At 32.2% G+C, this 11,309-nt stretch overlaps 1 protein-coding gene across 3 annotated transcripts in view; it reads left to right on the top strand.

Annotated features, from left to right (window-relative positions):
* ZBTB41 (zinc finger and BTB domain containing 41) overlaps window positions 1-11,309 on the top strand; it is a 54,168-nt gene that overhangs the window by 27,458 nt on the left and 15,401 nt on the right. For all 3 annotated transcript variants that reach the window (XM_017506055.1, XM_037730475.1, XM_037730474.1), the window contains exons 9-10: window positions 574-679; window positions 5,380-5,468. In XM_017506055.1, the coding sequence (XP_017361544.1) occupies window positions 574-679; window positions 5,380-5,468 (195 nt within the window). The remainder of the gene's footprint in view (window positions 1-573; window positions 680-5,379; window positions 5,469-11,309) is intronic.

Raw genomic sequence — 11,309 nt, 5'->3', positions numbered from 1 at the left:
AAAAAAAAAAAAAAAAAAAAAAAAAACAAGCCTTTTTAAGTAAATGTAAGAATAGAGATGAGAAATTGGACTTATATAGAATTTTTCATTATATTTGTATTTTGGCTCATTGAAAACATAAGAAATCCTCACAGATGAAAAATCTTTTAAAAGTAAAGTACAAAGATCTGAAAATGTTTGGGTCCTTTTTATAAACAGTAAGACAGCCGTATCTTAATATATATCCATTTGAGGTATTTGATATCCAGACATACATATTTAAAATTCCTGATTTTTTAAGTAGTTTCATTTATCTTGCTTTGTTACATTGAAAGGTGTGATTTGAAGTGTACAGCAGAAGTCTGTTGATTCCTTTTCTAAGTGGAGAAAAGATTCATATCCATAAACTAAATATAAATTTTTTGAAGAAAGTTATTTGAGTAAGGAATATAAAGCAAATAGTGCAGAATAAAATGTGGCTTTACTTTCCTATTATATTTGACATCACGTGATCTTATTGCTTGGTAATTTATTTCTGGGGAAAAAAACCTGAAATGCATATTATAATCAAAATATTTGGGTCTTTATTTTAAGGTGAAAAAGCTCATCAGTGTGAAGAATGTGGAAAATGTTTTGGTCGTAGGGATCATCTCACTGTTCATTACAAAAGTGTACACCTTGGAGAGAAAGTATGGCAAAAGTAAGTGAAAAAGCAAAATGTCTCATAATTTACATTGCTAAGTCTCTGAGGAAAGTTATAACTTTTTTTGTTTACTTTGTTTAATTGAAGTTAGGTTAACCAGTTCTTTTTCTTTGCACTCTGTAGCATCTCTGTAGACCTAAAAGAATTGAGCAAAACATATTTTTTCCTGCTTGTTTTAGTTAATTCAAAGGCTAGGGAAGTGACATGCAAGTTAACAGTAATGAATGCAAAATCTTGGCATTTGGTTGCTGAGTCTCTTTGAGAGCTAAATATATTGCCTATATATTATACCTAATAAGACAGCAATTGTTAGGAAATGTTTGCAGTCAGAATTTAAACTTGTTTCTAATCATACTAAGCATTTAAAATGGCATTTTATTTGAAGGAGCTCTGTGCTCTCTTGAACATCAACTTTTTAATATAATTTAGATATCCAAGTTTAACTGATATTAGTTGCTAAGTGTAAAATATTCAAGTAATTCATGTTTTTGGATTAGGCATTTGGGCAAATGATAAATAACAGACATGTTCTAAAGTGCCAAGGGACTTAGCTTAATAGTCCTGAGCATGATTAGCAAAATGTACACAGTACAAAATGTACAGAGTTAAAACTACAAGCTCACTTACTCCAAAGGTCCTGTGACATTGTTTCTCATGCTTTCTTTATAGCCTTACAAATTATTTGGCATAAGAGCTTTTTAAAATGTAAATTATACAATAATATAATATGAATATATTTTAATGTATTAATATATCTTAATATAATTATAATATGATATAAAATATAAATTATTTAAATTATCTGAATCATTAGAAGTAAAACATTTTCAAATATTTATTTTCTATCATATGCTACATTAATAGCAATTTTTTGAGAAATAACTACAGAACAAAATATTAAAAGAGCAACATTCTTTTACATCTTTATAAATCTCTCATGTCTTAATAGAAAACTGCAGCATTGTCATATCTGTTGTAATATGTTATTTTGGTTGAAGCTATGAAGAAAATCCAGCCTTACATAAATATGTAGTTGGAAAATAAAGGAATATTGTAATAGTCTTCTCAGGTAATTCTAGATATTCTTCTTTATTACTACACTAAAACTAACAAGTGGTAGTTTCCTAAAGGGAGTTGTAAGGTGGAATGTGAAACCGGATTAATGAGGTTTTCATACTCTATTACATTCAATCTTGTACATTGATGGTTTTTTTTTTTTTTACCATACATAATTTTGTAAGATGATGTGTTTGTTATTGAGAAAATATGGGCTCACTGAGTTATGCAGATTTTCCAAATGTTAGCATATTTCACAGCATAGTATCAACAGATCACATTTGTTAATATTGCCTCCAGTCTCACAGAAAGGAATAAAGCTGTCAAGATCACAGTGGTAAATACAAGTATTCCAAAGTTCTTATATTAGCTTGAAAGCTCAGATTTTATCATTGGTAGCAAACATTGTTGGTTGCTTTTCTTGAAGTGACCAGTCACTTCATTTAAGTTTTGAGAGGTGCTTTTCCTTGAGACAACCATCATGTTTTGGTATGCAGAAGTGCTTCATGTGTACTTCTCATTTTATTAGTAAATATTTAAAACACCAAGGTCTGAAAGGTCAAAATATTAAAAAATTAATAATCTTACTGTTTCATTACATTTTTTTTCTTTGAGTATAGAGTAGTACAGAATACAATTATTAGTAAATTTTAATACTATTGCTTTGTTTAGAGATAAGTTACTGGCAGTGTAACAGCAGTTTACCTACTGTTCCTTTTGCATCATAATATCAATGACAACATAGTAAAAAAGGCATATAATGCCTTATTATTTTGAAAATAATGTTGATCTTGTGGACCCTGTGAATGGAGTTTTGGGACCTACCATCACCTTTTATTTGACAGGCCTATGGACCTATCTGCTGGCCTAGATCATTGAGGAACTAGAATCTGTAAGCTCTACTTTTTCAAAGACTGGCTAATGGTAATCTAGAATATGGAGCCCTATGTATCATTTTGTGGAACTTGTACTTCACTCTACGTGATAAAAAGCCAATGAAAATTTTAAATAAAAGAGTGACACCTTTGGATTTGTATTTTAGGTATATCACTTTTACTGATGTGTGGAGACTGGATTTGTGATGGATAAGTCTGGAGACAAGTATATAAACTAGTTAGACAGCAGTTACAATCTGAGAAAAAGATAATGAGGGATTAACTTGGGAGTAGCATTAGTAATGAAAAGCGAAGATATTTATTTGAGAAATATTTAGGCCCTTGTTAGCAATACTTCATGATTGGCTTTGGGGAATAAGGGAATAAGGGCAATCATGGATGATTTCTGTTTTCAAGCCTGGGTGGATGATTCAGCCACTGAGATAAGAGAATAGAGGAGATGGTTAATTTATAGAGGGAAATGATGAATTGTTTGGTGTTTATTGACTTTGAGATGCTCAATATAAATTGTCAACATAGAATTTGATAGATAGTAGTCTAAATCTCAGGAATGAAGTTTGGGCTATGAATAAATATTAAAAGTTGTGAGCATTATCAAAGAGTGCTAAGGATTAACACCCCTCCAACGCCAATTATTTTTCTAACCTTTCCTTCTAAACTTTTAAAAATGGTGACTACTTCAGTATCCACTTCTTCACTTTCCAGTCACCGTTGTAATCTGACCGCTGATCTTATTCCTCTCAAACAGTTATCAGTATGACTTCCTTATTGCCAAATCCAGTAGACATTTTTAAGTTCTTTTTTTACTGACATCTCTGCTTCATTTGGAATTGTTTATCCACTCTCTCCTTGAAAATCTACACTGTTTAGCATTCATATGATAATGACAAGGTATATTTCCATAGCGTCTTAGCCATGCAAGGCCCCACAGAATTTATCCTAAGTCCACTGTGAGGAAATTAAAGCGTTTTGTATTTGTGTTAAAAACATTACTTTGTTCATAGTATAGAGTAAGGTTTCTCAGCCCAAACACTGTTGACATTTTGGACCAGGTAATTCTTTTCCTGTGCATTGTGGGATTTTTCTCAATATTCTTGGCTTCTACCCATTAGATGGCAGTAGCACTTATTCTCCTATCCCTAGTTGTGAAAAACAAAAATGTCTTCAGGCATTGCCACATGTTTTATTGGGCGGGGGGGCGGTGGGGTGCAAAATTGCTCCCAGTAGAGTACTACTTCCTCTTTCTCTATGTGCCTATGGTGACCTTGTTTGTATCTCTGTTTATATTTACCATGGATATGAATGGAATAAGGTAAACCAAGCATACTGATTAGGAGTCTTTTGCCAGTGTTATTATTGACACCCTCAATTCACAAAATTCAAATTATCTGTATAAATATCTGTTTCAGAAGTTTGACACCAGCCCGGGCAACCAAGTGAGACCCTGTCTCTACAAAACAATAAAATAAAATAAATTAACTGGGTGTGGTGGCATGGCATGTACCTGTAATCTCAGCTACTCAGGAGGCTGAGGCAGAAGGATTGCTTGAGCCCAGGAGTTCAAGGGTTCTGTGAGCTATTATGATGCCACCACACTCCAGTCTGCGTGACAGAACGAGACCCTGTCTCTAACTAAAATAAAAACAAGAAACTATCTGTTTTATCAAGTAGACTTAAGTTCCTAGAGGACAGTGCTTTGCATATTGTCTTATAAATGTTGGGTTGGATGAATTGAAAAGTGAGGGACATTTGAAACTCTAGGCATACTATGTTTCTATTTCATATTGATAGCAATGTTCTAAACATTTCCAGTAAAACTCAATGAATATGTTAAGAGCAAACTGTCTTACAGAACATTAAGTAGCCCAGGTTTGATTTAATTATTTTGCCATGTATTCGTTCCATATGAACTGCTTCTAAGGTGAGATGATATGGCTTTCCCAATAACTGCCACTTAAATGATAATTGTTTTATAAATATCTCAATTCTCACAATAAAATTTTCAGTTGAGAATTGTTTAACTCAAAAACACTTCTTAGGCACTATGCTGTGGTACTTACTAAGTTAACTTCTTGGTAACTTATTGCTTTATTTCTGTTTATTTTATAATAAAAATAAAAGACTAGTATTTCAATTTTAAATTTAGGTATAAAATTTATTTAATTTATAAGTTAAAATTTACAGCTTTTTTGTTAGGACATGAACCAATGAGAGCACTTTCACCTTTTTAATAAATGCAGGTTTTGAAATAGCTGCAGTTTCTTTTTAATCAGCCTGAGCATCTTTTTTTTAAAAAAAGTGAAATTCATTGTTTTTAGTGTATAGTTCTGCAAGTCGTGTAATCATCACCACAATTAAGATATGGAATCACCACAAAATTTCTGTCATGTCCCTTTCTAGACAACTCTTCATTTCCCCTTTAGGCCACTCTGGATATATTTCTGTGCTTATAATTTTTCTTTTTGTATATTTGGTTAGCTAGTAATAATAAAAGTTCAGTGACTTCAAGCAGTTGAAAATCATCTATGAACCTCTTTTTATAGATTTGTGTGTTGGATGTAACTGGAAGAGGAAGAGCCAGAGGCAAGCTCAACACTTTAAAAGTATTTCCATGTTTCTTTGGAGTTCTATGCTTTGTTAATATGAGAATTATATACACAGTTGTAAATGAAGTTGCAACTTATTTTCATTATGTTAGTTATATTGAAATTATATTGAAAAACTCAAATCTTTTTATCTTCTTAGATATAAAGCAACATTTCATCAATGTGATGTTTGTAAGAAAATTTTTAAAGGCAAATCAAGTCTGGAAATGCATTTTCGAACACATTCAGGTAAAATTTAATGGGTAGTTTATATATATAAATATATTTTGTCTAATCAGAAGTAAAATGTAGGCATTTAAACTTTGTTGTTCTTGGTTAAATTTCGTTGGTTTTCCCCATTAAGATTGTTACTTATTATATTGAAGTTCATGCCATGACTGATCAATATTCTCATCTTCTATTCTCTATTATGTAAGCTTTAATACTTTTAAATATTTTATAAAACTTGGGAAAAATTTTCCATAGGATATTTACTCAACTTTTCGTTGTAATTTCCCCTTTTCTGATTGTTTTATGGTTCTTCCTTATTTCGCTTTCTGAAGACTTTTCTTAAGCCTTCAGATTAAATTCCTTGTTATCTTTTATTTTCTTCTCTTTTAAAAGAGTAATGCAAATATGACCTCATTGTCTTGTTTACCAAGTTACCATCCTGTAGTTTTCCTTTTTACCTAGCCGGTCATGATTTAGAGGTAGTTGTAGCAGAATGCTTTGCCTTACCTGCTTTCCAGAAGTTGTCATTTTCTAAATCTTTCTTTTTCCTCCTTGGGAATCCTATTACATTTTGAAATACAGAATACTTTAGATTCTTTCTTACATATGGTCTGAGTCCTTGTTTGCCTTTACATATAAATTAATATTTTTGAAATCTTTCTTTTTCCTTAAGAAACAAGCCCATTTATATATTTATGGATGCTTTGTTTTATATTCAATTTAGAAATGGTCAAGATGCTATTCTGGAAGAGAAAAATAAGTGATTTCATGAATATTAGAATGGGAAATAACTGAATTTGGACAATATTAGTAGCAAATAGTTGCAATAAAGGATTTACCACTGATACAGTGCTGCTGTTAAAAGCAAAGTTACACCCCTCTCCAAATGAAAAAAGAAAAGCATAATTTGGCAGTGCATAAATAAAAGTATGAAATGAGGGAAGGAACTTAATGACATCTTCCATATCTTTTGTAAATAATTAACCTAATGGAACTCATGACTTGAAAGAGATGGTGAGCTTATAGAAAGTTAATTTGAAACCATTGATGAATTAAGACTTGTAAAACCTCAAGCAGTTTTCCAGAGGAGAAATTTAGTGCTGACTACATTGCATCCGAATTTTTAAAAACACTGATTTATAATGATTGGTTAGTGACCAGTGACAATGTGGAACATCGATCTCCAGATATTTCACACTTAATTGATATTAGAGACAAGTCTCTCTTCCCTTTGAAAATTGAGGAAATGAGCTCTGTTATGGAATAAGACAAAGACTATGACTATTATGAAATGAAAGGGAAAAATAATAGAAGGCAAGAATCAACAAATACTTGTAAAGGGCTACATAGTAAATGTTTTAGGCTTTGCAAGCTAATAGTCTGTGTCGCAATCATTCAGCTCTGCTGTTGTGATGTGAAAGCAGCCATAGACAATGTATAAACAGATTAGCATGGCTATCTTCCAATAAAACTTTATTTACCGACTCCCAATCTAAAGTTACCAATAGTCTACCCAGACAGGACTTCACAGAGTGGTTTTTTTTCAAGAAGTGGTAACCATGTTCCCAAGTCCATTTTTGAGATTTATAGGTTCAGAAACTCAATTTTATCTGTGCATTGTGAGTTATAAGTATTGTGAGTAATTCTTCACAGTAAACACTGGAAATAGATTAACCAGAATGTTATTAATTTACCTTCTAGAAAATGAGATATTAATGTTTACTAGCTAGGGTGTCTTTATCAAGGAAGGAGAATGGCTGAATTTATTAATCAGAAGGAAAATTGCCAAATGTTAGTCTATATAGAGAGTAAAATAATTTTATGAAATAGTTCATCTAGGAAGTGGTAAAGAATATTGAACCTTTCTTACCCTCACAGGAGGTGACCAGAAAAATTTTGTTCTTCAGATTTTTTTTTCTTAGGATACCCTTAGTGCATTATATATTTGCTGCTAAATTTTTGTTTTTTAGAATTTCCTTATCTAGATTCCCTGTATACCTTTTTTTCTTCTGTTAGTATGTCATTTCTTTAGATCCTCATCTGGAGAAACAATAAAATGTGTTTGTTTCAGTTTTTGGCTAGTTCAGTACACCTAATTGCTTCAAATAAGTTTGTATAATCAGTGCATATCCTAGGGCTTGTGACGAGTTTGGCACTCAATAAGCATTTGTTGAGTAAATAAATGTATTATGTTCTCTCATGACTATTCTTTAATTTCTTTGATTTTTTTTTTTTTTAAGACAGAGTCTACTTCTGTCACTCAGGCTGGAGTGTGCAGTGGCATGATCTCTACTCACTGCTACCTCTGCCTTCTGGGTTCAAGCGATTCTCCTGCCTCAGCCTCCTGAGTAGCTGGGATTACAGGCATCTGCCACTATGCCCAGCTAATTTTTTATTTTTAATAAAGATGGGGTTTCACTGTGTTGGCCAGGCTGGTTTCAAACTCCTGACCTCATGATCCACCTGCCTTGGCCTCCCAAAGTGCTGGGATTATAAATGTGAGCCACTGCACCCCGCCCAATTTCTTTGATTTTTTTTTTAAACCACACAGTTAGATAAATTAGTTGGAAAATGTATATAAGATTTTCTTCTACAAACGGCTTATTCTAATCGTGAGTTTTGCTTGTGCAGTCCTCAGAATGTAGTGATTACAAGTGATTACCTCTATTCTTTAACAGTTGTCTTGTTAAAACATTTATTAAATTGGCATAAAGATGATCACAAATTTAGGACTTGATTTTAATGTTGACTGATTTTTTTATTCAAAGTGAATTTTTGTAAGCTTTTTTTTATTGAAGTATAGCACATAAAGTGCACAAATCTCAAACAGCTCAATTAATTTTTATGAATATTTTAATCCATCACATTGATGGATTAAAATATAAAATACTACCAAGTATTTTAGATCAAGATGTAAAATACTACCAAGACTTCACAAGGGTTCTCCATGGCTCCTCCCAGTCAGTAACCTCCTTGCAAAGATAATGACTATTTTGACTTATATTTTCAAATGTGTTTATTATTATTGTCCCTTTGTGTTTTTATATAAATTTAAAAATAGTCTGTTAATTTCCACACACAAAAATACTTGCTGGGAATTATTGAAATTTCATTGAACCTGTGGTCAACTTTTCCTTAATTGATTTTCTTTACAACATTGTATCAACCAGTCTGTGAACACCTCCATTAATTTGTTTAGATTTTTTTCAGAGATGTTTTGTGGTTTTCAGTGTAGCTATCTTACACATTTTGCATTAGATTTATACCTAGGTGTTTGATATTTTGGTATCAAATTTTAAACTTTTTTCAAATTTTATTTTTTATTTGTTTCTGGTATATAGGAAAAGAGTTCAGTTTGTTTATTGACTTTTTATCCAATGACCTTCCTAAATTCTCTTATTAATTTTTATAGTTTACGTCTCGCTTTTTTTTGAATTTTCAAAGCATGCAAACAGGTCATCTGTAAATAATGACAGGTCATTTTACCCTTTAGTCTTTATAACTCTCTTTCTCTCTCTCTCTATCAATCTTTTGGGTTGGGAAGTACGACCTTATAGCTTTGGTCACATCTCCAGTAGAAACATTGATAGTAGACTTTATTTTCTTATTCTCATCTTCAAAGAAAAAGCTTTCAATAATTCACAATTAAATATGATTTTTATAGGTTTTGTTGTAGATAGTATTAGATAAGGAAATTACTATCTATTCCTGGTTTATTTAGAGTTTTTAACATGAATAGTTGTTGAATTTTATACTTTTTCTACATTGATTGAGGTGATCATATTTTTTATTTTATTACTGTGATAAACTATATGATTGATTTTTAAATATTAAACCTCATTTCTGGAATAAACCTAGACTGGTTTGATTTAATATCTTACTAATGATATATTATCTTGTTCATCCTGTTCATGGTGTATTAAGGATATAACATATCCTGTTTATGCTGGGTGCTATGGCTCACCCTATAATCCAGGCACTTTGGGAAGTCGAGGTGGATGGTTTGCTTTAGGCCCAGAAGTTCAAGACCAGCCTGGGCAACATGGTGAAACACCTTCTATTACAAAAATTATAAAAATTAGCCAGATGTGGTGGCACACGCCTGCAGTCTGAGATACTTGAAAGGCTGAGGTGGGAGGATTATCTGAGCCTGGGAGATTGAGACTGCAGTGAGCTTGGATTACACCACTGCACTCCAGCCTGGGCGATGGAGTGAGAACTTGTCTCAAAAATAAAGAAAGAAACACACAAACAAATGTACAGATATACAAATAAATATATCCTCTTCATGATATAATGTCCTTTATAATTGAATTCAATTCCCTTATATTTTGTAGATGTTTTTGTTTCACATGACATATTGCCTGTATCTTTTCCCTTGTAGTGTCCCTGACAGGCTGTGTTATTATAATTATCCTGGTCTCAAAAGATGATTTGGGAAATAATTTATCTTTGTCAGCTATCTGGAGGAGTTTGTGTAAAATTGGCATAATTTCCTCATTAGTGTTTGGAAGAATTCACAGAATAAATTCCTAAGTTTGTTTTCTTTAGAGAAAGGTTTTTATTAAAGATTTTTTAAGTGTGTTTTTTAAATTTCCATTTTAGTATGACAGTTAAAGAGCTGTCATATTTTCAATTTATTCACATTTAAGGAATTCTATTAATCTAAAATATGAAATCTATTGGCAGAATTTGGGGTATTTCTCTTTATAGCAATTGTGAATGGGAGTTTACTCATGATTTGGCTCTCTATTATTGGTGTATAGGAATGCTTGTGATTTTTGCACATTATTTTGTATTCTGAGACTTTGCTGAAGTTGCTTATCAGCTTAGGGAGATTTTGGGCTGAGACGATGGGGTCTTCTAAATATACAATCATGTTATATGCAAACAGAGACAATTTTATTTCCTCTTTTCCTATTTGAATACTCTTTATTTCTTTCTCTTGCCTGATTTCCCTGGCCAGAACTTCCAATACTATGTTGAATAAGAGTGGTGAGAGAGGGCATCCTTGTCTTGTGCCAGTTTTCAAAGGAAATGCTTCCAGCTTTTGCCCATTCAGTATGATATTGGCTGTGAGTTTGTCATAAATATCTCTTATTGTTTTGAGATACATTCCTTCAATACTTAGTTTATTGAGAATTTTTAGCAGGAAGGATATTGAATTTTATCGAAGGTCTTTTCTGCATCTATTGAGATAATCATGTGGCTTTTTGTCATTAGTTTTGTTTATGTGATGGATTACGTTTATTGATTTGCATATGTTGAACCAGTCTTGCATCCCAGGGATGAAGCCTACTTGATCGTGGTGGATAAGCTTTTTGATGTGCTGCTGGATTAGGTTTGCCAATTTTATTGAGAATTTTTGCATCAATGTTCATCAGGGATATTGGCCTGCAATTTTTTTGTTGTTGTTGTGTCTTTACCAGATTTTGGTATCAGGATGGTGCTGGCCTCATAAAATGAGTTAGGGAGAAGTTCTTCTTTTTCTATTGTTTGGAATAGTTTCAGAAGGAATGGTACCATCTCCTCTCTGTACCTCTGGTAGAATATGGCTGTGAATCTGTCTGGTCCCAGGCTCTTTTTGGTAGATTATTAATTACTGGCTCAATTTCAGAACTTGTTACTGATCTATTCAGGGAATCGTCTTCTTCCTGGTTTAGTCTTGAGAAGATATATGTGTCCAGGAATTTATCCACTTCTTCTAGATTTTCTAGTTTATTTGTGTAGAGGTGTTTATAGTATTCTCTGATGGTAGTTTGTATTTCTGTGGGATCATTGGTGATATATTTTTTTTTATTTTTTATTGTGTTGATCTGATTGTTTTCTCTTTTATTCTATATTAGTCTGACTAGCAGT

The sequence above is a fragment of the Cebus imitator genome, unplaced genomic scaffold, assembly GCF_001604975.1.
Source record: "Cebus imitator isolate Cc_AM_T3 unplaced genomic scaffold, Cebus_imitator-1.0 Scaffold347, whole genome shotgun sequence".
NCBI classification, from domain to species: domain Eukaryota; kingdom Metazoa; phylum Chordata; class Mammalia; order Primates; family Cebidae; genus Cebus; species Cebus imitator.
This window is presented reverse-complemented; position numbering and strand designations above follow the sequence as displayed.